The sequence below is a fragment of the Pollicipes pollicipes genome, unplaced genomic scaffold (assembly GCF_011947565.3).
Source record: "Pollicipes pollicipes isolate AB1234 unplaced genomic scaffold, Ppol_2.1 Scaffold_3447;HRSCAF=4054_pilon_pilon_pilon, whole genome shotgun sequence".
Taxonomy (NCBI): Eukaryota; Metazoa; Arthropoda; class Thecostraca; order Pollicipedomorpha; family Pollicipedidae; genus Pollicipes; species Pollicipes pollicipes.
In genome coordinates, this window is record NW_023596297.1 from 6,061,356 (window position 1) to 6,087,909 (window position 26,554).

Genomic DNA, 26,554 nt, shown 5'->3' on the forward strand with positions numbered 1-26,554 from the left:
AGTGAACTGATAAAGAAATAGTGTATAGGAAATTTTGTGTTAGGAGTGAACTGTAGCCGTTATATTAATGTAGATTGGTGGAAAAGATAACCCAAAATGTCTTACATGATGTCAATGTGCGACGTGATGCCCACAATCTCTGAGGACAATGTGAGTCAGCGCAACTCATCGTTTGGTGGGGAAGACCCAAACTTTGAGGAATTGATGGTCTCCATGCTAGGGGAGCGCCAGAAGCTAATGGAAACAAATCGTGATATTCAAGAACGACTCCATGAAACAGAAACACGATTACATGAAGTGGAAGAGGAGAGAAACAATTTACAAAAACAGATAGATGCCAACCTTCCTCAGGTAGGAACAAAATAAAACTGAGTGCCAGATTTTTGAACTCTGTTACACATACTGGCCCAGACTGCCAGAAATGAAAAATGTGTGAATTTCTGAAGATGTAGCAGCATCATTTATACATGTGTAGTGTAAATCTGAGTGCCCGGTTTGGTAAATAATTGCACCAGTTTTAACTCATAGAATGTGAATTTTGAAATGATTTGTGATGCTGCAAAGATAGTTTCAAGCAAACATAAAAGTCATCCAAAAATCACTTCAGAATTTGTGTAATTTGGTCTAGCTTGAGTGTAGTATGTAAGCATGAGGTGTGATGCACCAGTGCCCTGTAGGTGTTTATGACAGTGGATTTGATTATTTTTTTGGCACTTGGGTTGCTATGCAAGCTATCTAACTAACATGGGGAAGGTTGCAGTGCTGAGGCCAACCTGAAAAGATGGGTGGGCTACTAGATGGGGGTGTGGAGCAGGTCCATTCCAGACTTAAATGGGGTAGCCAACTTCTCTGCTTATGTGAGGCCTAAAAATCTGATAGCTGGTAGGTCTCCAAAATTTTGTGTGACATTCTTTTGCATGTACTGGCTACTGACTTGGGTCTAGTTGCATCTACTGCATACTAATTACACCATTGCTATGTCAAGGGCAGTCAGCATCACATATATGACATACCATTCAATGCTTTCCATGGCATTTTTGCTTTACCAGTTTTGCAGCATGCTAAAAGGCATCACAATTGGCAAGGCAAAAAATAAAACCTTGTGGCTTTGGATCAATTATCTTGACCACTGGCCTATCTGGTGAGAGGTATGCTGCTAGTTTACCTGTTCAGCAAGGAGAAGAACCCAAGCTTCTATCACATTCAGATAACTGTGACATAATTAAGATAAATGCAGCACATAACTACAGGACATTGGAGACAAGTGTGGTCTTTGGCTGCCCTTCCAGTCATGCATGGCCTTTCCCATATCATTGTCTAGACTTGAGGCTTCTTTTTTGGGGGTTCAGTCAAATTTATGTCATAGCTCAATACCTGGCCCAATGCTCCATGAGCTGCACAGATGGAGGAATTCCTGTGCCCAAACTGCCTTAACCTGTCCCACCCTGCATCAACAAGGTCTTGTCAAATCTTTAAATCTGTTGTGTTATGCAGACTGAAACTGAGGTGAAATGTACCATCCCAGTATGTGTAAAATTCATTTGCTGCATGGGAGACTTGTATGAAGTCCTGGTGCACAAAGAGCACACATCTGACAAGCTGGGGCCTGGGAAGATTGTACTGAAAACAAATCCACAACAAAAACATGAATTCAAATGCAGTTTATGCTGGAACAGGATCACTTCCAAGTTTTTAAACACAATATAATTCCACCTGCACAGCAAATTTTCTGAGAAGCAAAATTGGTTTTAATTCATGGGTCCCTCAGGCAACTCTTTGTTTCCAATGAAACATGAACATGGTGCTCAGACATCTTTAAAACTATGAATAACATTATAAACATGCATTTTAAAGATATTACATAACTATGTAAAGGTGCATAGTTATGAAATTTTCCCTTCTATGAATCTCACCTATGCTTCATATAATGGCAGACGACGCTTTCTTCGGGGCACAAACGACCTGGTGATCTTGTTCTTGGGCCTCTGGAAAATCCACACCATCTGGCCAAATATTGGACATAGGCCACCAGGAGGCAAGGGCTTACATTGAGTTCAAAGGAAATCAGGCATAATTTTCACTTGGGGCTATGGCATTGATGACTTACAAAAATGACCATTGCAACTATTGATATTTCTACTCACTTGAACATGTAATGAGGATATAGGTTTACATCTTGTGGTATATGTTAGAGGGTGTTTACCATGTGTGTCATGTTATGGGATAACAGTAATATTTACAATGTACAGAACTGATACCACATCTGTGTTATTATCCTCATTTTGTGGCGCTGTTTTTAATTTAGATCAAACAAGGTTAAGGCAGTAGTTGAGCATCAGTCAATTGCAGAGGTACCTGTACCTTGGCCACGTCCTATAAACATTGATGCTGGTCTTAGTAGGCTGTTATGTGTATGCCGAACCCTGCCTGTGTGTATGTTCTGTAATGGATCAATCATGAAGCCATCCAAACTCCAAGCAAAGTTTTGTTGCATCACATGTGTATCTCTTAAGAAGACATGCATGATGAGCTTTGTTTACAATATAAACTTATTGTGATCCAATGCCTAGCAATAAGGGTTCCAAAAATTGTTCAGCCTCCGACCAGGGACATTAATGGTGGTTTCTGTACCAACCATCAGCTTCCCCGTTTCCTCGGACAAAAACCCTAGAGATGCCCTTATCTCCACAAAATGACACCTTTTTGGCATTGGTTCATGCTTTGCACATGTCCCTCCATCAGTTGTCTGTACTTATTGGTTGTATCATTGGAAGTGTTGAAAGGCCCAAATTACCTTGTGAGTTTGAGCTGTGCCGGACAGGATCAGAAGTGCCTGTATGGCCTTTAGATACAAAAATTGTACCCCAAAGGAGGGTGCTTGGGATTTAAAGACATGACCAAATTAACACTGCTATTTTGGTGTCTACGTCAGCTGCATTGAAATAAAGGATTACTGGTGTTAGTGCAAGGATGGCTTTACTCTGTGGTTTAAATTTCAATGGTACCATGACAAACATATGCGCCATGTTTTGTGCACTCATCTCTTTTCCCCATTTCGTCAGGGGAACTGTGCCATGGGACAGGTAGAATACATTTGTATGGTGGTATTGTCTATGCTGTGTGGTTCAGGCTACAGACTGTGGCCATTGTGTCACCACTCTCTCGTCATGCCCGGGGCATCTGCTGCATTCTGGTGGCCGGCCAGGGGACCTGTTCGCCGTTGCCGGGACTATCTGCTCTTGTCGTGTTTTCCGCTGCTCGCGCACGCGGGCTGACGCGTCCGAAGCACATCAGGAGAATGGACATATTATATGTATATGTTATGGTGTATTGTTGTGTATCATTTCGTCCCACCTGGGCTTGGTGTTGGCACAGGGCCACTACAACAATTCCCAGTGACAGCGAGTCTGGTGCAATGCAATTTAAACCAGTGTTTTATTGGCATGAAGAAGTATGCTGCCAGTTGCGGGAATATTTGTGGGTTCCTTTCACTTTGTCTATTTTCCGGAGATTTAGGCGTTTTTGTTCGTTGCGTTGCTCACAGGCGCGGGCCGCCGCGGCTGGACCGAATGTCTGTCCGCCGTCACGTGTCGCTCGCCCGGCATGCGCGTATGTGTGCGTGCGTGTGACTCCGCTCTCCCGGCTGATAAGATAGACTCGCCGGGGCAACGGGCCGACCGGCCGCAGCTTACGTCACCGACATGTGTACTGAGGCCCGGGACACGCTCCCCACCAGCAAATAGCTGCACGAGAACCGCTCCCCTGGGCCTCGAGCGCAGTATTAGATTCTGTGCGGATGAAGACTAGGTGGACGTCTGAGAAGCGCGGGAGTCCCGTTGCGTAGACGCGATCGGACCGGAGATTGATGGCTTCCGTTTTTTTCATGTTTTATCAATGGATCTCTCCATTGTACATTTGCCTATCTATAGTAAAGCGTGACGCGCTGTTGATCTTTATGTCTTTCTTCTAAGTTTCACCTCATGATAGAACATTTATGCATTATAGCTTTCGTTGAAGTATCAAAACTCACGAATCTCTGTCTCGCATTTTGCTTCAACAATCTTGTCCTTGGTGTCTTCCGTTGACGTGATCATGTGGGCTCTTGATTAGTAGGTCATTGACTTTGTGATGCGTTGGGAAGACGAATAAACCGCAAGACAATAAGGTTGTGTGACGTACACGCCTGGACTTCCTTCTTCCAGCGTTGTGGTGCCGTTATGTTCGGTGAGAAAGACTTGTGTTTGTGCCCCTGACGGCAGCTCTGTCATCTGCCTGGTCTTCCGTAACCCCGGTCGGCTCGTGCCGCAGGAATTCACGTCGTTGACGAAGGACCTGAACCAGGCGCGGCAAGAGGCGTCGGCGCTCACCAAAGAACTGAACCAGGCCAGGGACCAAATACTGGAGAAGGAAGAGGAGATTGCCGAACTGAAAGCGGAGAGAAACAACACCAGGGTGCGTATGCTCTGGGCGCGTGGCGATCGCAAACAGAACGCCTCATAGCATGGGGTCCATCACTAACATTCTTTGTTGGATGGATGCATATAGAGTTATCGCACATTCTGATGCTGGAAGTGCTTCAGGCGCCCGCGTTATCCCATCCCAGTCTGGTGGCTGGACGTGACGCTGCAGCTGCGGCATCACGTGCGGCCCTGCGGCCGGTGCCACCCGTATCCGGCGACCGAGCCGGCGCGTTTCCGCGGTTGACCGTGTGCCGGCTGCCGCGGCGTCGCCAGCGCTGTGGCACTGCGGCGCGCCCCGCCGCCGCAGGAGCCCGCCGATTGGAGTGGGTCAGTCAGCAGGCGCCGCAGGCGAAGTTTCATTTTATCTCGCAGTGTCCTTACAGCGTGCCCACGCTTCCGCCACCTTTACTCTTAGCTCCTGGCTGAGGCGTCACTTGACCTCATCGTCCTCACAGCGTGCCCACGCTTCCCCTCCTGCTCCCAGGCTAAGTTGTCAGCTGACCTGCTGCTATGCTCACTGTGATTCACCCTCCTGTCCTCATTGCCCGCTTCCTCCTGCACCTTGGCGCGACGCCTCGTGCCATCGGCGTGCGCTGTGACTGGCAGCCATGAGACGGCATCGCCGCCGCCCTGGCGCCGAGCCCCATCCGAGCGTCCACAAACCCCCGGCTGCGTTCCGTGTGCAGGGTAAGTGTCTGTGTGGAGGGTAAGCCAGAACGCCACCGCCTACTTCAATCCCCTGGGATTATCAGCAGTGGCCGGAAGAGTTACAGCCTAACCCTGAAACAACTGCCTGACGTTGGCACCGCACTCAGCACTTCCCACAACACCCACTGTGCTTTGTGCTCGCCCGCTTCGGCAGATGCTGCCGCTGGAGCGGCCGGTGTCTGGTGGCGTGGTGCTTACTGTGCACGCGATTCATGGCGTCGGGCGCTTTGGCAGCTGTTGCTGGAACACCTGGAATGTCTGGTGGCGCGGCATGAGAAGTCGCTCAAGATGACCGTGGTGAAGCGCCAGGCGGCCGCCCAGCAGGGCGTCTCCTCCGAGGCCGAGGTGCTCAAGGCGCTCAAGAGCCTGTTCGAGCACCACAAGGCGCTGGACGAGCGCGTCCGGGACCGGCTGCGAGTCGCGCTCGAGAAGAACAACGCGCTGGAGGAGGAGCTCAATAACACCAAGGACGAGGTACGGTCCGGGGCTGCACGAGTCCGAGATTGGATCGCCCTGTGTCTGATTTGATAAAATATTATGTGTCTGTTCTGTTCGTCGTCCGGCCCGCTGTCTGGACGGGTAGTGTCTTGTGAGTCTCGGTGGGAGGCGTTCTGAAGTTGACTTAGCCGTGGCCCCGCAGTGCGGACTGCCGTCCACTGGGCCGACTCGACCCAACCCGACCTGACCTGACCTGACTTGACCTGACTATCTGATCTGATCTGATCTGATCTGACCTGATCTGACCTGACCTGACCTGACCTGACCTTGAGCTAACCACTGTCCTCCCGCCGCCAGCTGAACTGGGTGAAGCTGGGCAAGCTGGAGGCCAAGCCGGCGCCGGCGGCTCCGGACGCCGGCGGCGACGCCGAGTCGGAGGCGCCGTCCAACGGGCACCCGGCCGGCGCCGGCGGCTCGCTCACCAACGGCGGCATCGAGGCGGTGGCCGAGGAGGCGGCCGCCGAGCTGCGCAAGATCATCGAGATCCAGGTGAGCGGCGGCAGCCGGGCGCCGGCTCCGGCTCCGGGACTCGGCTGCGCTGACCGGACGGCGGCCGCGGGCTGGCCGGGCGGCGGCCGACGGCCTGCTGTTTGGTGGGCGCCCCGTGTTAGCGGTGTGGACAGCCGCTGTTCGGGTGGACGGTTCTGGTTAGTTAGTGAACCGCTATTCTGGTGATTAGTTTGTGAAAGACTGTCGCCGACGGCTGGTTTTTGTCCCTGTCAGAGTGCGTAGACGCCTCGTCCATTTGATGGATCGAGATCCACGCCCGTCAGTATGTTGATAAAAATGAATTGATTGGCGTAAGACAGCCAATTGATTGTTTAGTTAACATTCCCAGATGTTGCTATGCTAACCAGTCATGAACGATTACTGACGATTGGATGCTCGGGGTCACGCGGCGCTCGTGCGTTAGAGGTGGCCGACGAGCGGCGACCGGCCGCCGGGGGCCGCGCGACAACCCACACTTCCACGCAGGCCACGTTTTGGCAACACGCCCCACCGACACCCGGGGGTCCGACATGGCGTGCCGTAGCGGGTCGGGCTCTCACTTTGCGTCGGATGTGAGTGTGCATTGTTATCGCCGTTGGCGCGCCCTAGAGAGCTGGCTCCAGCGGCGCCACCCCAGGCGGCCGAGCGAGCTGGCTCGTGCGGCGTCTGTTAAACACGGCACGCACCGGCCATGGTGGCTGCTGCGGCTCAACGCTCTGCGGAAGGCGACGATGCCGATCTGGCGTGGATGCGATGGGTATTGGTCGTTCACAGCGCTGGATGCCGCGGCCTCCTGAGATAAATGTGGGCAGCAATGCGGCTGATGGATGAGATGCGAGAGGAACAACGATATACGCTGTCGAGAGCCCTGGAGTTCGGTGTGCCTCCGGCCTCGGCCCTCCCCGAGCCGACCCCGGCCACCCGGGGTGGCCCCGGCCCCCGCGGGCTGGCCCCGGCCGCCCCGGGCCGTGCGCACGCCGTGCCGACGCCGCTGCTAGTGCGCCACGCGCCGCGGCCCAACCTGCTCCGCTCCAACCATAACGTGGCCTGTCAAACACGATTGGCGCCGGGCGGGCAGAGTGTGGCGGGGCGCTGGGCCAGCGGAGGGCCGGCCGGCGCGTGCCAGCGGCCGCCCGGCGCGGCCCGCTCCCACGGACAGCACTGCTGGCTGACGCCGTTTTCGGACGAGCGCCGGCGGCCCGGCTTTGATGCTGCCTTCAGGCCGTGACAGCGCCCGTCTAGGCAGCGGCGGCGCCTGGCTGGATGTGTCAGGAGCGGTGGCCTTCGGTGTACCTGGTGTGCAGTGTCCCCCCCCCCGCCGTTCCGGACTGAGGCCGGCGGGGTGGCGTGCTGACGTTCACAGCAGGGGTGCCGTGCCGTTGCGTGCCACCTGAAGATCGGTTGCTGACGATATGAGCATTAAACAACCGCAGATTGTCCGTTGATGGCCAAACAGAGAGTCCAGCGGGCGAGGACGTCCCATTGGTCGGAATGGGGCGCCGTACAAGGCGAGACCGGCTTATGTCGGCTCAGTATCCTCCACTGGATGCTAACCGGACAGATGCGACGCGGTGGAACAACTGGCACATTGAGCATGGCCAGTGATGGCGTACGTTTACCTGGCTAGAACTCCGTTGGGGTATTTCGCGCTGTCCAAACGACACCCGTGACCTAAGATAGTTTTTATTAGCTGAACGTGTCGCCCTCAAATATTCATTTGACGGCTACTTGCGCCTATTGAGATGCGTGAGCGGGCAGGAGCACGTGCAGCCGGCTGGTGGGACGGCTTGGATTAAGTCCGCCACTGGCCCGGTACGGCAGCAGACGACTGGCGACGAGCCCCGCCGGCGAGTCCGGCTCCCAGTCGTGTGTTTGTATGCGTGTGTCGCCAAACGGCCGGTGAAATCGCCGCATTCCGGCCATCGCGGCGGGAGAGACGCCGCGCCGAGGCGTCGGCATTCCTCTCGTGGTCGGGAGGGCTTCCCATTAGGCGCCGGCCGGGTTACGTGCCGCCGCTGCGGCCGGCCGGCGCGTGCGGCGCTCCTGGCGCGGCGACCGCTGCCACCCCGGCATACACCCGCTCGGTCTGCGGGCGGCCGAGGCTTGTGTCCGGCAGAGGCAGTGTCCGGTGTGGCAGTCAGTGACTGTCGACCATCCCGCAGTGCCCGTCCTTCCTGCCAGGGCGAGGGCAGGCGACGCCGTGTAGCCTCAGCTGCTGAGTGTGTCATAAAGCCTCAATGGCACACGACTGTCGACCATGCGGTGACGGGATTCCGGTATTCGTGTCGCGCTGCCATTTATAGCGTGCGGTTTTTTGTGGGCGTCTCACCGCGTGGCGGGTGCCCAGGGCTCACGTGGGTATGCCGTCTGCTACATGGGAGAACTAGGTCCGCTTATCTGGCGACAACAACGGCCTTTACGTTACAGGTTGTTACTGATGTTGTTGTCTTCTGTTGTGCTTATCAGATGTAAATAATTAAGGACGAGATGCGCCGCGGTACCAGACATCAATCACTCACGCAGTGTAGGCACTTTCACTCACCAAGAAACAGGGAGCTTCGTCTCGGCGCTGTCGGCCCTGCGCTGCGCCGCCGGTGTGCTTGCGGACGACAGGTCCATACGTTCGTGGTGGTGCGTGGCCGCCAGTGCCCCGCGCCACGCTGTCCAGCGCGCCGCCACTGGACACGGCCCTCTCGCCACATAATTGGTCAGCCCATCATGCAGAGACAGATCTACTTGTGAATGGAGCAGACGGCGGTCCAGTGGCGTGTTGGTGAGGGGGCTGGCGTTGACCTCGACCCCGCACCGTGCCGAGGCGGACCCAACGGCCGCTGCACCTCCCTGGAGCGCACCGTCTCTCGTCAGCCGTGCTGGGTGTTGTTCCCCCGTCCCAACAGCGCGCGTGGTGTATCCTTTTAGAAGGACGCCCTGTCACTGTGATAGGCGTAGCTTGGCAGAGTTTCCTCTCGGGTGGCAGCGTACAGTACACGGGCGTGCCGTGGCCCAGGCTGTAGCGGACCACCGCCGGTGGAGCGGGCGGCACGCACCGCCTGAACCGTTTCGGCGGTGGTCGCGGCTGAGACGACACTGACGGCCATGTCGGTGCCGTCTGCGAGACGAACGGGGACGCTGCGGTGTCAGAGGCGCGGCCAGGACGGAGCGGACGGTACCACCCTGCCCCCCCCCCCCCTCCGGACATGTGCAGTCGTCCGCGTGGTGTCGGCCGTTGCCGCCGTCGCCACCGGCGGCGCCGGCTCTGACGGCTGCCGCCCGCGACAGGCCGGCGACCGGGCGGCCGTTTGCTCGAGGCGCGCCCCATCGCACTCTCGCAGCCTAATGGGCGCATGCTTTGCACAGGCGACGGCGCCGGCGGCGGTGGTCGGGCGATGTCTGCCCCCTCCCCCTTACCATCAACAGGCAAACAGCGGCCTGACCCGGTGGCACCGGTCGCCTCGGCGGCGGGCGAGCCGGCGTCACTGAGGGGATCTCGGCCGGCCGGCCAGAGCTTGGTCCAGCGGGGCGGCTCTGTTGGCCGTGCCTCGGGCGCCAGTGGCTGCCGGGGCGCCGCCACAGACCCGATGGCTTTGTTCCGCCGCTGCCGGGCCGCTCGCAGCTCGCTGTGTGGCGTTGAGTTACTGTGCTGCTGAGCCCCATCGAACGCCCGACTGGCGGAAGCGCTCGAGCCTTTCCGAAAACTCGACACGTGATGGTCGATCCTCGGGGCAGACTCTTCCTCGAATACTGTAACTTGGCAGCGGCCTCCAGTAAAGTGCGGAAATTTAGCCGGCCAGCCATTTTTCAGCTGCAGGGCTAATCTAGACGCATATTGATACTGGCACATTTTACCGGTCCGCTGCAAGGCCGCTTGTCCTTAAACAGACAGGCGCATGATTGAGAGGCCGCTCGTTTCCCCGTAACACGCGTCTGCTGACCACACCGGCAGCGTTAGCCCGAGAGCGTGATGCACAACAGTCCACTTGACGGTAAATTGGCCTGGCCGCTCGAGGCAGCTCGTCACGTGTTGGTTGGCCGGGCGCCGGTAAACACATCACCGGCGAAGCATCGCCGGCCACGCCGTCCAGTGCACATCCATGACAGCCGTTGGCCTGTGCGGAACCAACGGTGGCCACCGGCGGCCTCCCGCCGGGCGCGCCGTGACAGTGCAGCCACCGCGCGCCCCGGCGCGGGTGATTAATCCGCTGCACCTCCGTCGGCCTGGCGACGGCCGCGCCCGTGCTGTGGCCCGGACGGGCGCGGCGCCCTGGCCGGGACTGGCGCGGCGGCGCCGCCGCGCTCGCCGGCCCGCACAGCACCGGCTTCAGACGCACCTCGGCCAGCCACCGGCCGCCGGCGCCGGCGGCAGCGCTGTTTGGCCAGAGTGCGATCCGGCCGTGTAAACAGTCGATCAGCGCGCCGATCGGTGCATCGATCTGCCGGCCGGAAGTGGTGCCGCCCGTCGGCCCGCCCGTCGGTCCAGCCGACCGACGGTCGGTCGTCCCCGGCCTTGGATGTCACGCATCGCCACCCCCGGGCGGAGACCGCCTCCCCCCCCCCCCCCCCCCCCCCCACCTCCGCCTCGTGAACAGGGACTGAGACCGTCTCTCCCCTCCCTTCTGAACAGGGACCTCCACCGTCTCTTCCCCCGTTATTGGACAGGACGGACACCGCCTCACCCCCGCTCCCCTTTGAACAGGAACCTTCACCGCCTTTCTCCCCCCCCCCCCCCTCCTCCCCCCCGTTCTGAACAGCGACCTCCGCCGCCTCTCCCCATGCCCATGATCACAGACCCATCCCGCCTCGCTCCTTCCCCCTCTCCGCCCCCCCCCCCCCCCCCCCTGAAGAGACACAGCCCCGTCTTCTCGCCTGCGAACGGAGCGAGGCCCTGTCTACCCGCTCGCCCCTTGTCTGCCCGTCTGCTTGTCTGCGTATGTGCCCATCCTACTATCTGTCTGCACTGGCTCGAGCACCCGTTTCCCGGCGTCGTTGTGTCCCGTTGCCCGTGTTTGTCTATCCATCAGTCCGTCCATCAGGTGTCCGGCCCTGTGTCCCCGTCTGCCCGCCAGCGGACCTGTCCGCACAGGCACCGCCGCCACCGCCGCCGCCGCTGCGGCCGCTGGAATGACGTTGTTGTCGGTAATCTGATTAAGGGAGTGGCCTTTGTGTCGCCGCCGTGCTCCAAACATTCCGTCACCTGACGTGTCAACAAAGACAACGGCCGCCCGCCGGGGCATGCCTCGCAAGTCGGATTATGCTGTTTGGCAAATGAGCTCCACTTGGGAAGGCGGCACCACGCACGGAGAAGCACGGCATGAAGTTGCCATTTCTGGGCGCAACTTGCGAAGCGGTGGCGGGCGCGCTGGCGTGGCGGCGTGGCGGCTCGGCGCGATCAGCGGCATTCAAATATGTTGATCACGGCAGTCGGGCGGCTGGAGTTGGGCTGCCTGCGGGGCGCTCCCTCAGTGGTGGGGAAGGCTGCCGCGGTCGTGTATACCGGCTGGCTGGCTGGCTGGCTGGTTTGTTGAGATTGTCCGACCCACTCTGATGTGAGTCATGACAGGCTGACCTGCCTGGTCTGTGGCGCGCAGCCGGCGGGCCCAGCTGCGACCAGCAGCAGTGTCCACCGACGGATGTCAGTGACGCCGCACTTCATCTCCGGCGCCAATTTCTGAGATCACCCTGTGGTGTGGAGATCTGGGAATGATTGCTGAGATCGAGCCCGGGAGTCCGCTTCCACCCGCCCCGACCGCCGCCCGGACGGCGTGTCGGCCGCACGACGCGCCCGGCTGGGGCCCGCCCCTCCGCTCCGCCGCCCCGGTGACACGCCTCGGTCGTCAGCGGCGACGCCGCGCCGGCCGTCTCCGGAGCCGCCGCCCACCTCTCGGCCGACGGCCTGCCGGCTTTGTCCGCCAGCGCCGGCCGTCTCCGGCGCGCCGGCCGCGCGGCACGGCCGCATTCACGTGGCGCGGCCGGCGCCGGCCGCGCCCGCATTGTTGCCGCCGCGCCGGCCCGGTTTTTGCTGCCGCGCCGGCTGGCTGCTACGTGCAAACGGCCCGAGCCGCGCTGAATGGAGCCGCGGTAAATGAGAGCGACAGGGACGGTGCTCGACGGAGCTGCGGGGGGAGGGAGCGGTGCTGCATGGTGCGCCGGTAGCTGACGGTGGGAACGACGCTGAGTGGTGCGGTGGTAAATGTTGACGACGGGAACGGCGCTGAATGATGCTGTGGCGACAACGAAAACTTTGTTAAATGTTGCCGCGGTACATAAGTCTGGCGGGAACGGTGCTGACTGATGCTGTGACAATAGCGAGAACTTTGCTGAATGGTGCTACGGTACATAAGCGTGGCGGGAACGGTGGTGACTGATGCTGTGCCAACAGCGAGAACTTTGTTAAATGTTGCCGTGGCGCATAAGCGTGGCGGGAACGGTGGTCACTGGTGCTGTGGCAACAGCGAGAACTTTGTTTAATGTTTCCGCGGCACATAAGCGTGGCGGGAACGGTGCTGACTGATGCTATGGCAACAGCGAGAACTTTGCGCAATGGTGCTGCGGTACATAAGCGTGGCGGGAACGGTGCTGGTTGATGCTGTGGCAACAGCAAGAGCTTTGTTGAATGGTGCTGCGGTACATAAGTGGCAGGAACGGTGCCTACTGATGCTGGGGTAAACAAGGGTGGCGGGAACTAACCTGAAGGTTCTCTTGCGGATGATAACTGTGGGAACGCACAACAATGACCTGTGGGGACGTAGATGAATGAACGGTGGTAGATGAGAGCGCTTGGAGCTGAGATAGACGGTTCGCAGGCCGATTGCAACGGCGTGAGCGGAAGGGAATGGTGCGTTGCTGAATGAGAGCGAAGAAACGGCCATGAATGTCGTGGTAAATGATATCGCCTTGGTGTGTTGGCTTCTGTTTCAGGCTGGAATGGGCTTGAATTCAGCGCTGGTAAACGATACGGAAGGAGACGGTATGAATGACGCATGATTGGATCAAAATGACTGGATCGTAACTGGACGTCATGCAGGCGGGGTAAGGGGCGGGCACGCCGGCCTGGCCCGACACCAGCGTGTCGCCGCCGGTGCCCCAGTGCCGGTACTCCGGGCGGCCGTGCGATCAGTGTCAGCGGTTCCAAGTTCCGTCAGCTAATTAAAAGCGGCCTGAACAGCGGTAAATTACGGAGTGGAAATTGAGAGCGATGCCGACGGCACCCGATGCCCGTCATGCCGTGCCGCAAAGGGAGCCGCGGCACGAACCGACCGCAGCCCCGCCGGAATCGGCCGTAATGACACCGGACGGCTGTAATGACACCAATCGGACGGTGTGCACTGCATGCATGGGGCGAATGCCCGGCTGGCCGGCATGGAGCCGTGCGAACGCTCTGGTGAGCCCGGTAGACGAGACTTTGAGGAGACTGTCAGGCTGAGACGGAGACTGATGCTGCCAGGCACGGGGGTGATGCAGGTCTACGGACCAACCTCGCGCCGGAAGCCTGGCACCAATCCGTAGTGACTTCAGGGTCGTGGTGTCGGAGTGGACTTGAGGGCGGGTGCAGAGTATAGACGCGTTGGAAGTGCGGAGCGGCATGATGATGATGATAATAACTGGGGCCAGAGGCGCGCCGACGGCCGGGGTCATTGTCCGCCCAGCGGAACGACTGGACGCGCTTGTTTTGAGTCATGTTTTAGCTTGCGCGCGCTTATGGTCAGCCCACCTCGTCATCCGCCGCAGCTTCCGGTTCGGGTTTGCCCGTGAATAACCGCTCACTGAGGCGTCGCTTGAGCACGAGCGGGCCCCTGCAGCCGGGGTACGCACCCGACCAGCACCAGCAGTGTTTGTTGTGACGATCCCCGACAGACGACTGACAAGACAGCGGTCTGCATCGTGTTGCCGTCACCGCCGTGCGTCATGCGTCCGGAATGGCGGTCGATGCGTGACGAGGCGGGTGTTGGCGCCGCGCGAGCGGCGCTCGCGAAGTCTGGCCGCGTGTCGGCCGTCGGCGCGTACGACGTCCGGCGTTGTCGGCCGTCGCCGCTCGGTGCACCTCATTTATCACGCGCGCCGGACAGTGCGTGGTGTTGTGTGTTGTTGAGTGCGGGCCTCTCTCGCCTCGGCCGGCCTGGCCGTGTTGACTGTGGTCGGCGTTGTTCGCCTGTCGAACGCGTGCGTGTGGTCACGCGTCGGCCGTCTGGCCCGCAGACCACCGAGATCACCGCCTCCCAGCGGCGCGTCTTGGAACTACAGACGCGCGTCGCCGAGCTAGAGGACGCACTGGCGCGCTGCCAGAAGGACCTGGCTAAGGAGCGCGACGTCACCAGCAAGCTGCAGCGGGACCTGAAGGAGAACAACGCCCAGAAGCTGGACCAGGTGCAGGCGCGGCGGGTGGCCGATCGCGGGCCGCCGGCCGGTGGGCTAGGCACGAGACGGACTGCCAGTATACTTCTGTTCTCGGGAAAACGGTACAGGTCCTCGTGCCATGTCCACCGGGAGGGCGAACATCGTGTCGCGCCATATAGACGGGTGCGGGAGAGTTTACATGGACACACGCTGCGCTGAACGACCACCGAGACGTTTGTGACTTCCCCACATGCGCTTTCATTCTTAACACGTGCTTCCTTGTAATCGCCAAACGCCGACGACGCCGCTGTCTGTGTCTCCACGTCTGTATGGCCAGCTGCCGACGGCTCTGACGAGCGGCCGGCGGCCGCCCCGGCAGGAGGAGCGAATCGCCACGCTGGAGCAGCGGTACCTGAACGCTCAGCGTGAGTCGACGGCGCTACGCGACAACGGCGAGAAGCTCGAGGAGGAGCTCAAGAACAAGGAGGCGCAGCTCAAGCTGCAGAACGAGAAGATCCTGGCTATCCAGGAGAAGCTGGAGCTGACGGAGCAGAAGCTGGCGCAGTACTCGAAGCTGCCGGACGTGGAGGAGGAGCTGCGCCGGAGGATGGCAGCCCTGACGCAGGTGGGCCGCCGCGCAGGGCGAGCGGGATGGGACAGGGCGCTGTGGAGCGGCCTGTGGACTGGGGTCGGGGCAGTCTGCTGCCCGCTGTTCTGGACCGGACACCTCCCCCGCGAGACTGATACAGACATGTTTGTTGGTACGGGGTATCCACAATTGGCATTGGTTGTACGTTTACCTGACAAAATGCCATATCGTGTGGGTCATGTTGCCTGTTGTATCAAGGCCATGATGGTGCAGGTGGTGCTCACGTGATTGCACCAAATCGATCCCTCTTTTCATTGAAATGACAGGTTGTGTTATTGTGTTGCCGAGTCGGCGCTCGCCATCATTTCGCGTTTCCGTGCGGGAAGGTCCGTGGTTGTGGCACTATGACGCGGCCTTGTGGCGGGTCGCTGACCCGGCCGTGTGCGCAGGCGCAGGAGCGTCACGGCTCGGCCGAGGACCGGATCGGCCGGCTCGAGTCCCAGCTGGAGGAGAAGGGCAGCGAGGTGATCCGCATGGCGCAGCGGCTCAAGATGAACGAGGAGCACAACGCCCGCCTCTCGGCCACCGTCGACAAACTGCTCTCCGGTGAGGGGAGAGAGGGAGCGAGAGACGGCAGGGGACACGGAGCGTTGAGGGTGTTGTAGGAGCAGCAGCTGGTCGTGCGCAGGACTCCTAGTGCGCTGGTGAATCCGACTTTTGGCCCGGACCGGACCAGTCGGAGCTGGGTATGCATTTGTGCGTGCGTCTCCATGACACGGCCGGCGCCCCCGTTGTATCACAAGATGCGAAACGGTCTGGAGTGTTTGCGGCGTGTTGTACGCGGGCACGTTGGAGCAGTGCGGACCCGGCCGATGGGGTCAGGGACGTCTCCGGACTGGGCCTCGCTGGGATGGGGTCAGCGGCTGCCGTCGGCAGGCTGACGCGCCTCACCGCCCCATCCCCCTCGGTCGCCAGAGTCTAACGAGCGGCTCCAGCTGCACCTGAAGGAGCGCATGACGGCGCTCGAGGAGAAGAACTCGCTGACCCAGGAGCTGGACCACACCCGCAAGGTGCTGGAGGACATGCAGCTGGAGAAGGTAGGCTGGTGGGGCGCCGTCCAGCTCCACGCACTGGGTCCAGGAGCGCGCCCGGGCTCCGCCGACGTTCCACGGAAGCGGGAGAGCGGGCCTGGGTGGCTGACGGGTTGTTGGTGATGCCACTGAGGTGGCGGTCTACACTGGCGTTGCCGACGTTTGCCCCCGGTATCGGATCAAAGTCGTTGGAGAATATCCAAGATAGTGTGCTGTAGACAGTCAATAACTTGGTCTCAAGTCATCTAACACGCGAGCGTTTAAAATATAATGCAAAATGTTTTGCTTTTGGCGTTCAGAGAACATCAGGATGTAGCCATCAGTAAAGCACCTAAGCGAGAACCCTGGTAGCAAATGTGTTCTTGCTGCTATTATTTTGAGAAAACAGCACTCATAACCACCTCACATTTACAGTTGATTGGCGGGTTGCGTTTTTGCATGTTCAGTATTTCAATTTTTATAGTCATCTAGCATAATTATGGCATTGGCCTATAGTATAGGTGTACATATGTTGAACATGAATACTTTATTTTTAGCATTGGCGCAAGGCATGAAATTTAGGATTTTGAAATTTAAGTTTGATGCATTGTTATGACGAGTTAATATCCAGCATATAGCATGTGAACCTATTTGCTTGCTTGCACCGATCAACTGCTACCGCCGGTCACCATGAATGCTAACCGTTCTGTTTCGATATTGACACCATGCTGCCCTGACGTCCTGTGTTTGGTTCCGGGTATGCTCTGAGCCACATTTTGTTCGACACCCACATTAATACACGTAGCCAGCTATCCTTCTTTTGACAGGGCTGGCTGAATGGCACGCGCTCCGTTGTCACCGGTCGCTGCGGTTTGGTTGTTTGTTGGCGCGGAGGGCAGAGCGGGCTGTGGGTCTGCCGCCTGGCTTGGCCTGGCCTGCTGGCTCCCGCACGCCGTCCGTCCGCCTGAGTGTGTGCGGCCCACCGGTGGTGTCCGGCAGCGCCGCCGGACGGGGCGCACCAGCCGCGGCCGGCACGGCGCTCTGCCGGCTGCCGGGCCGCGCTCCGGCCGCTGACGGCGCCTCTCCCCCAGGCGAGGATGACAGGGCAGCTGGGTCGGCTGCAGCGCGAGGTGGAGTCGGCGCAGCAGGCGGCGCCGCCGGCGCAGCCGCCGCCGGCGCAGCAGCCGCAGTCTCAGCTCCCCCAGCAGGCGTTCCTGGTGACGGGCGAGCCGTGAGTACGGCCGGCCGCGCGCGCCGCCGCCGCCGCCCTCTCGCCTTCTGCACCGCATGCCGCCGCCCGCGCTGTGTGTCCGCGTGCGCCCCACTGACGGCACGGGGTGCGGCCGCGCAGGGCGGACTCCTGCAGGAGATGTCCAAGCTGCACCTGGACATGGAGGCGATGAAGCAGCAGATGCTCACCCAGGAGATCGCCTACAACATCCAGCAGACGGAAGCGCTGACCAGGTGCGCCGGCGCCGCGCGGGCGGGTCACGCGCGCTCGCCGCCGGGGCCCCGACGCGGCGCACCGACCAGGAGAAGCCGGAGGGACGCCAGGGCAGAGCAGGGCTGCCTGGCTGAGATCACTTGCGACGTGTTCGTGGGATGCCGAGGGCTATAATTATATTTGCGCACACGGCCGGTGCACGCGGGAACGTTTCGGTGGGCGGGATGTTGGGGTCTAGCTTTTCCTTCTGAATACTCTGGCTAGTCGCAGCGATCTTCTAGACAGCTTCACAGAGTAGTGGCCGAGTGGTCAGGTAGCGGTGTGGCGCGCGCCGCGCCGTTGAGGTATGTATGGCGGCCCGTGCGTCCTATAACTGTCCTGTTCCGCCGGCCGGACGGCCGACCTCTGGCGGTCGGCGCTGTCGGCTGCCCCAGGTGAGTGGTCTTAGAGCCGGCCTGCCGCGGTCTGCAGCCGGCCGGTCGGGGGCCGCCGCTGGCGCGTCCGTTCTCACGGGGCTGAGACGCTCGCCGACCGGCCGGCCGCCGCCCGCGGCTCCGGCTGTGCCGCCCCCCCCCCCCGTCCCGACACCTCTGCACCACTGCACCACTGCACCACTGCACCAGCTGGCGCCGGCGGCCCGGACTCTCCGTCACTCCCCCAACACCACTGCACTAGCTAGCGCCCGCGTCCGGGCCCGTAGATGTGCCGGTCGGCCGGCACCGTCGTGCCAGCACGCTCACTCACGCTTGGTAGCTCGTCTCTCACGCCGCCCGCGGGCCTCCGCCCCTGCACCGTATCATCCATCTCTGCTCACGGCTTGTCTGTCGCGTGTAACTGAGCGTCAATGAGGCTCGCCTCCGCGTGTTTGAATCGTGTTGAGTACGGCCTCGGCCCTGCCGCCGGTCTCGTGTCACCACGCGGCCGTGGCGTCCTCGTGGCGTGGGTGCCGCGGCTCCATGCCGTCCCGGTGCCCCGCCTCACCGCGCGCCCGTCGCCGCAGGAATCTGTCGCCGAGCGGCGGCGGCGCGGCCGGCGAGCCGGCCGGCTTTGTGCGCTCGTCGAGCCGCGGCAGCTTCGACGCGCGCTCGCTGCCGCGCCGGCCGGGCTCGCGGCTGGCGGCCGCGGCGGCCGGCGCCGCCGACAAGCTCGACGGCGAGTGGGAGGGCGCTGCCGCCGCCGCCGCCGCCGGCTACGACGAGGACGAGGTGGAGGACGCCGAGAGCATCTTCTCGACGCTGTCGCCCACCGGCCACACAGATGCGCAGACGCTGGCCATCATGCTGCAGGACCAGCTGGACGCCATCAACAACGAGATCAGGTGCGCCTCTGCCTGCTGACTGGTGGGAGTGGGAGGGCGGTACTGCTCTCGGGCGGTCACAAGTCACAAGTTAGTGTTTTCAGCAACCATTCCAACGTGTGGGTTAGTGTTAACCCCGGTCACAGAACATGGCTCAGAAGCAAAATAGAACTACGCGCCGGGATTTTCAGCGGCAAAGCAGGTCAACGACGCAAGCCAGATTCAACGTGAGGCTTGGTTTTCCTCGTCCATGGCTTACGTACTTCGCACCTTGGAACGCGCCGACTCAGTCAGCGGCGTGCTGCGTCTGCATCTGTTGTGGTGCCGGACGCTGGATCGCCGGCTGTGACTGTGCGGCCAGGCGGTCCGGCGGTCCGGCGGTCCTGCATTCCTGCATTCCTGCAGTCCTGCAGTCCTGCAGTCGGCCTGACGCCGCCCCCGCGCCGCGTCCCCAGGATGATCCAGGAGGAGAAGCAGAACACGGAGCTGCGTGCCGAGGAGCTGGAGTCGCGCGTCGGCAGCGTGGATCACTTGAACCTGCTGTCGCGCTCGGGCCGCCTCTCGCCGCCGCTTTCGGGCCGGTCCACGCCCAAGTCGGCGCTGTCGCCGCAGCGCGCCGAGGCGCTCATGAAGTACCACACGGTGAGCAGCGGCGCGGCGGACCGCCGGCCGCCGCCGCCGGCCCCGTCTCCGTCCCCGGTCCGCGCGCGCGCCGGGGCCGGAGGCGGCGCAGAACGGAGTGGCGGCAGCAGTCTGCTTGCTGCCAAGTTGTGCTCGCTTCTCTAGCCGGCTGAAGTGCTCGTTTGGTTCGGGTTGGTGGGTGCACTGGACGGGGAGAGCGCGGGGAGTTGGTGGCTTGACGGCTGTTCCAAGTTTTATAACCCGTCAACAGGGGCATGCTTAAAACCCTTCAGTCACCTGGGCTGAAGGGAATCGATGAAGTCTGTTGGAATCGATAATGGGTACTAGCTGCCATGTTCCATCTATCTGTATGCATGTGGGCTTGGGGAAAAGGACCTGAAATGTGCACTGAGCCGTCCCTTTCGGTTACGAAAAGTCCGGATCCACCACACGGTCTTCTGCTTGCTTTCACTGTCGGGACTTGTTAGGGCTTGTAGGATAGGCTCCAGAGCACTTAGGCTCTGGTATAGACGGCGTTAGTAGCTTAGTGCCTTACGGTCGATCGGACCAGCTTCGCTATGTCTGTGTTTCACACCGCACCACGTGTATGGATAGCCGTAGACTAACGCTGTTGTGTGTGCGTGTGTGCGTGTCTGTGCGTGTGTGCGCGCGTGCGTGGGTGACCTGCCAGGCCCCTGCCGGGATGTCCCCCGCCATGCTGTACGGGCCGCACGGGCTGGAAGGACAGCGGTCGACTCCGGTGAGTGCCCCCTCCCCCTCCCTTCCCCTGCACGCCTGGCATGCCGGCGGGCGGCCCGGCCTCACGCCGCCGCCATGTTGTAGCGCCGTGTAGACTGCGGTGCTCGCTGACAGTCGCCGCTGGGGTCTGGGGGAGCTCGGGGCACGCTGGGCGCGCTGGGTGCCCGGTGGTGGATGGAGCCTCGCAGCGGAGCCCATCGTGACAGCGTACCTTAAGTGCGGTCGTGCGAGCTCGCACGTGCCACGACAGGGGTGCCGCTTCGCTGAGTGGAGGCTGCTTGCAACGGTGCCAATCAATTCGTCGATGTTTCCACTTTGTACGTTGAGTGAAGTGATTCGTGTCTGTGTTTGTGTGTATGTGTATGTGTCGTCGTGCTGGCATGCGACCGGGAGTGCGCTGTGCACAGCCCTCAGTCGTGTAGGTCAAGTCCCAGCGGGCGGGACACGTGTGGTACGCCCACCCATGCAGCAACGCCCGCCTGTGTGGTCACGCCGTCGCGGCGTCTGACCGGGCGCGCGCGCCGCTTCTGCCGCAGAAGACGGTGGCCGACGGCAGCCCGCCAGCCATGCGCTGTCAACGCTTCCAGGCGTACAACCCGGACGACAACCTGAGGTGAGAGCGGTGTGTCGCGGCCAGTCTGCGTGCCTGGTGTGTCCGGCCTGCGCCGGCCCCGTCTGCCGCTCACCCCGGCGTGCGGAGGCCGGGCGCCGCTGCTCTCCGCTGTCTGGCGTGCCCCGGCCGATTAACAGTGTCCCCGCGTCTCCGCCGGCGTCCGGGCTGTAATGAATAACCCTCTTAGCCGTAACTGAGTTAGCCGGCGCCGGCTCCTGTACAGCTCTCTGGTCGCAGTGTCCCATTAATTCGACTAACTGGCGGCGGCGTCGCGCTCGCGCGGCGGCTGCTCGCCGCACGTGCGGCGCGCGGTGGCGCGCGCCAGTGTGCGGCCGCCGCAGCACTAACCGTCCGGCCCGGCCCGGCCCGCCCGCTGCCGACCGTCTGCCTGTAGCCGCTCGCTGCCGCACAACGCCACTATGCGGGACCCCTCGACGATCCCGGGCCGCGGCCTGAGCGCCCTCCACCCGGAGCACGCGCAGTTCATCAGGTGCAGTACCGCCGCGCGCCGCCGGCCCGGCCCGGCCTCCTCGGCCGCTGCGGCAGCCGGCCGTGGACACGGTGGGGTCTCGGGTGTGGCATGCTGGGCGCGGGCGACGCTACGGTGCGGGTGGTTTGAGCATTGACAACATTGATCCCCGATGTATTTGGTGGCGCCTCATCGGATGACCAGTGTGGACAATAGGACAACAGCCTGGCCTGGCCTCCGCAAACGTAATGCAGTATTTTGGTTCGGCTTGAGCATTAACATTGCTGTGATACTGGTAAGCACCGTCGTGCGTGCGTCGCGAAAGCTATGCTGATGAGTCCGGAGGTAGACGGTAGTCCGGAGTCCGGGGGAAGGAGACGGTGACTTCAGGCTGTACTCGTATAAGCAAAAAACAGACCCGAGGAAGAGAAGCTTGGGATCATTGTGTCAGTCCCGGGCCGCCCTGTTACTGGTCTGTACACAAGACGGTCCTGAGCGCTGTTATCGGGCGGTGGCCGCTAGCGGGCCGTTAGCTCTCGCACGAGCCCAGCGTCCTGTCGCGGCCTGGATTGGCGCTCGGAATGGCGCCGCGTCGCACATTTGCTGATCAGACACCAGCTGCCTGCGACAGACCGCTTCGTTGCGGCTTTCACCATAGGAACGCTGTCCGTCGGCGGCCGCCACGGCCGGTCCGCCTGGATCTGGGGCTGCGAGTGTCCCCGTGACCAGCGGCACCGTCAGGCGGACAGTCCCGGGACACAGGGATAGACTGTGTCCCGCCTATCTGGTGGACGTGGCAGACCAGCCGCTGGTGTGCTGTTCGGACGCGTGTGGTCCAGCGGACGGGCTCAGCTCCGCGCCTCTGACCGGCGTGTCAGCACTGCCGGACGGGCTCAGCTCCGCGCCTCTGACCGGCGTGTCAGCACCGCTGGACGGGCTCAGCTCCGCTCCCCTGACCGGCGTGTCAGCACTGCCGGACGGGCTCAGCTCCGCGCCTCTGACCGGCGTGTCAGCACCGCTGGACGGGCTCAGCTCCGCTTCCCCTGACCGGCGTGTCAGCACTGCCGGACGGGCTCAGCTCCGCGCCTCTGACCAACGTGTCAGCACTGCCGGACGGGCTCAGCTCCGCTCCTCTGACCGGCGTGCCAGCTCCGCGCCTCTGACCGGCGTGTCATCACCGCTGGACGGGCTCAGCTCCGCGCCTCTGACCGACGTGTCAGCACCGCTGGACGGGGTCAGCTCCGCTCCTCTGACCGGCGTATCAGCACCGCTGGACGGGCTCCGCTCCGCGCCTCTGACCGACGTGTCAGCACTGCTGCTCCATGCAGCGTCCCGGCGGCCGTCTGAACCCTTCTTCGAAGCGCCCGGCCCCGGCCCGGCTGCAGCCGGTCTGCAGCGAAGCCTCATGTGCCCGGTCATCCCAGGACTCCGCGAGCTGGGCGTCGGTCCGGTCGGCCGCGCCAGGACGCGGCGCCGCCAGAAATGGATTCGGCCGTCTCCGAGCTGGGGCGTGGCTGACGTTTGTGACAATCGGCGGACTTTCAAACTGATTGCGTTGCGGCGTACTGGCTATCAGACGCGCCGAATTTGTCGTGCATGTTGACTCCAGGACAAGACGAGCGCAATGTGGCCAACCTCGGTCCAGCGGTCCGGGACAGTTCGGATGATCTCCGATCGGTTGAGATCGGCAGCGGACAGCCTCTGCCAGGCGAGCAGCTCCCGTCCCGGACTCCAGCCCAGTCGCCGGGCCGTTCTGGTGTCCCGGAAGCGTTCGCGCCGCCCCGTCTGGGCGGCGCGCGAGCCGGCGGTGGCCAGACGGCCGTCCGGGGGCTATCGACCGCCTGCAGGGGGCGCCGGCGCCGCGGCCAGGTCCCGTGTCAGGCGGCGCGCGGACGGCGGACGGCCGGATCGACCGCCCCTCGCCCGGCCCGGCCCGGCCCAGCCCGGCCTGGACAGTCGGGCCCCGCCGCGCCACTGTCATGGAGGCGGGGGGCTGGTCCGCCCGCCGTCGCACGCGATCCGTCGAGGTGTCCAGTCCGGACCGGTATCCCCGCAGGTAAGTGAGGTCTCTGCGAGCCCCCGGCAGGAGGGGACCCTTTGGAGGTGGCCATCCCGGACAGGTACCCCGCAGGTGGATGAGGTCACTTCAAGTCGTCGTCAGGCAGGGACCCTCTGGAGGTGCCCAGTACCGGCCAGAGCCCCCGCAAGTGGGTGAGGTCCCGCCTAGTCCTTGGCAGGCAGGGACCCTGTAGGGGTGCCCAGCACCGGCCAGAGCCTCCGGAGGTGGTTGAGGTCCCTTAGAGTCCTTGGCAGGCAGGGACCCTCCGGAGGTGTCCAGTACCGGTCAGAGCCCCCGGGGGTGGTTGAGGTTCCTCCCAAGTCTTCAGGGAGGGCAGGTGCCCTCTGGGGTGTTCAGTGCCGGTCAGGACCCCACCCGGGTGGATGTGTGTCGTTGCCAGCCCACGGCCGGCGTTGTGTCTCCCTCTGGAGGTGTCTAGGCCGGGCCAGTACCTATGCGAGGGTGGGTGTTCCCTGCGTCTCTGGCGTCGGGTACCCTCTGTGAAGTTGTGCGGCCCTGAACGACACTGATGAGATGGGTGACTGTCCGACGGCCACTCCGTCAAGAACAGATGCCCATTCCCACGCGCCGCTCTGGACGTCGGCTGTGGTGAGTGGGTGGCCCGAAATGGCACATGGTCGATAGACGCTGAACTGAACGACCGCCGGGGCTGGCTCGCCTCAAACACCCGTGGCTGATTACCGGGTGACGTTTGCCGTCCCTGGGCCTCAGCAGCACCCCGTGCCCCGGAGCGGTGGTGTGGCGGGGGATGTTATGTGCAGCCCGGGCTCGGAGTGTCAAGCCAGAGCCACGACTGCTCGGCTGGCCAGCGGTCACGGAGCCTCCCGGCCTACCACTGGGGACTAGCGCCCCGCATGTGTGCTGTCTTGAAGGGTTTGCTGGGCGGAAAGGTCAGAGAGCCGACTCCAAACTTTCTGGGCGGCGCCTTTCCCCCGAGCAGGGCAGACAAGTGTTCCTTTCCGAGGGGGTCGATACAGAACGGTCAGCGGGGTTGACGTCGTTTCTGGTGGTGCGGTCGCTCTTGCTGGCTCGGGGGTCCAGTCTCCCTGGCGGCGGCGGCTTGTCTATCCGGGTGTCCAGAGTGTGCGGATCCCTGCCACTCGCCACCCGGCCCCTCTCGGGCGCCGACCTTGCTGTACAGCCGCGGGGGCGTGCCATTGCTATGGCTTTGGGCGTCTGGTCGACCGGTGACGGGCGGATGCGACCCGCCCACCTGTTGTGCCTACTCCGCCGTCGAAACGCGTCGGCTCCGGCTTTGGCTCTGGGCTACTGCTTTGCTTGCGAAAGGGCAGGCACTAACACCACTCGATTGTCATCAATGGCGCGCTTTCAGTGCCTTTGCTGGCTTGCGACCGTAGCGCTCATCGCACGCTGGACTTCGGTTTTTGTGTAAATGCTCGGGCCGTTTTATGACTCGCGCTGTCGAGAACGAGGACGATGCCTTTGTCAGGATGGTTGGCAGGCAGATGTTGTCAATAACCAAATCGTCATACACCAGTCCACCCCTTAGATGTTTTTCTTTGCACGTATGGGAGGAGCTGCTGCGCGTAATAGGTGATCCAGCCGGTGGTTCGCACGTGCACTGCCTGTGGATCTGGGTTTTTGAATAGAAGTATCACAAATAGCTATATTTGTAATTTTGGAGCTGGTGAAATGCATGCTTACAGTAATTCAACTACCACACTTTTAATTTGACCCATGTTTATATGTTCCCATGACTTCTTATCAGTGTATTGCCATATACCGTGTGCCGACAAAGAGGCCGTGCGCAGCGTTGGCAGTTTGTCGGCCGCTGCTGCCGCACCTCTGGTGTACCCCGCCGCTTGCGCGTGCACAGTGTCGGCGGTTTGTCGGCCGCTGCTTCCGCACCTCTGGCGTGCCCCCGCCGCATGCGCGTGCACAGTGTCGGCCGTTTGTCGACCGCCGCTGCCGCACCTCTGGCGTACCCCCGCCGCCTGCGCGTGCGCCGCAGCTGACCGGCGCGTGCCCGCAGGCAATCATTCGGCGACAGCTCGCACTCGACGCCGTCGTCCGTGTCGTCGACCAACAGCAGCCAGGACTCGCTGCACAAGCACGCGGCCGTCAAGAAGCGCGGCTTCAAGTCTTCGCTCGGCCGCTTCTTCAGCAAAAAGGAGAAGGTGAGGCGGCGGTGCGGCGGCCGCCGGCCGGACAGCGGGGCCGTCGCAGGGCGGCTGCGCCGTCCAGCGGCTGCTGTGCGGCGGACCTCGACGCCCGCGGAAGGCGAGGTCCGACCAGCTGGACCCGGGGTCGGTGTATGCCAGTGTCGTAACACTCGTGGCGGTGGGCGGAGAGGTTTGACGAGCCTGCGGGTGTGTGATCTGACCTGTGACGATGATCGGGGCCTGTGGCCGTGGGTGTCATGATATTGGCCCCATACCCCATGACCTGTGACGTTGACCCTGTCTAGCAACGGCTGAAAGGCAGCCGGTGTTGCGGTAAGCGTCCGCCTTGTGGCATCGGTCCCGGTGGCCGAGTCTTGGTGGCTGAAAGCCAGCCCTGTACCGCGCTGGCTGGCCGTGTCACTGTCGTTGTCCGGGCTGACCGCTGGCCCGTGCTGCAGCGGGCGTTTGACCTGCACCAGAGTCAGGCGGCGGCGGCGGCGGCCGCTGCCATGGGCCGGCCAGTGGACCTCTACTCGCCCGACACCACCGACGGCGGTCTCGACTCGCCCGGCGTCACCGTCTCCACGCCCAAAGCCGACTTCGACAGACGCACCAAGAAAAAGTCAGTCTTCGCCGCGCTTGGCCGCCGCCCACGAGACGGCAGGGCGGCAGGCCGAGCTATGTCAGGGGAGCGGAGGGTGGCGGCCTGGTGGACGGTCGCGGGCCGCTGTGGAGACGGGGAGAATGGCGGTCCTGAGGCTTGTAACTCCCGGCGGGAATATTGCACAGCGCGTCCCACACTGTCCTGTGCTGTCCTTTCGGCTAAGTCCCAAGTGAATAGTTGGGTTTCTGTCCTCTGTTCGAACTTCAGTGTATCCAGGGAAACCGCTGTTTTCAGACCGCCATTGTAATGTGACATCTCCTGTTTCCGAGAGGCCCGGCTGTCGCTGTCAGCCGCGCGCCAATCGCGAAACGGAGCTTTCCTCCCGATCTGAGGTTTCCT

At 61.7% G+C, this 26,554-nt stretch overlaps 1 protein-coding gene across 6 annotated transcripts in view; it reads left to right on the forward strand.

Moving 5' to 3' along the window:
• Window positions 1–26,554, forward strand: part of LOC119091329 (liprin-alpha-2) — a gene marked incomplete at its 5' end in the record, with an annotated part of 31,732 nt that continues 5,178 nt past the window's right edge. Inside the window, 16 exon segments of one of the 6 annotated variants that reach the window (XM_037214049.1) lie at window positions 1–351; window positions 4,309–4,452; window positions 5,403–5,642; window positions 5,964–6,155; window positions 14,349–14,516; window positions 14,866–15,111; window positions 15,525–15,681; window positions 16,051–16,172; window positions 17,497–17,609; window positions 18,590–18,907; window positions 19,342–19,528; window positions 20,199–20,267; window positions 20,803–20,879; window positions 21,274–21,369; window positions 25,422–25,566; window positions 26,010–26,173. In XM_037214049.1, coding sequence (XP_037069944.1) covers window positions 97–351; window positions 4,309–4,452; window positions 5,403–5,642; window positions 5,964–6,155; window positions 14,349–14,516; window positions 14,866–15,111; window positions 15,525–15,681; window positions 16,051–16,172; window positions 17,497–17,609; window positions 18,590–18,907; window positions 19,342–19,528; window positions 20,199–20,267; window positions 20,803–20,879; window positions 21,274–21,369; window positions 25,422–25,566; window positions 26,010–26,173 — 2,693 coding nt within the window. 6 annotated transcript variants of the gene reach the window in all.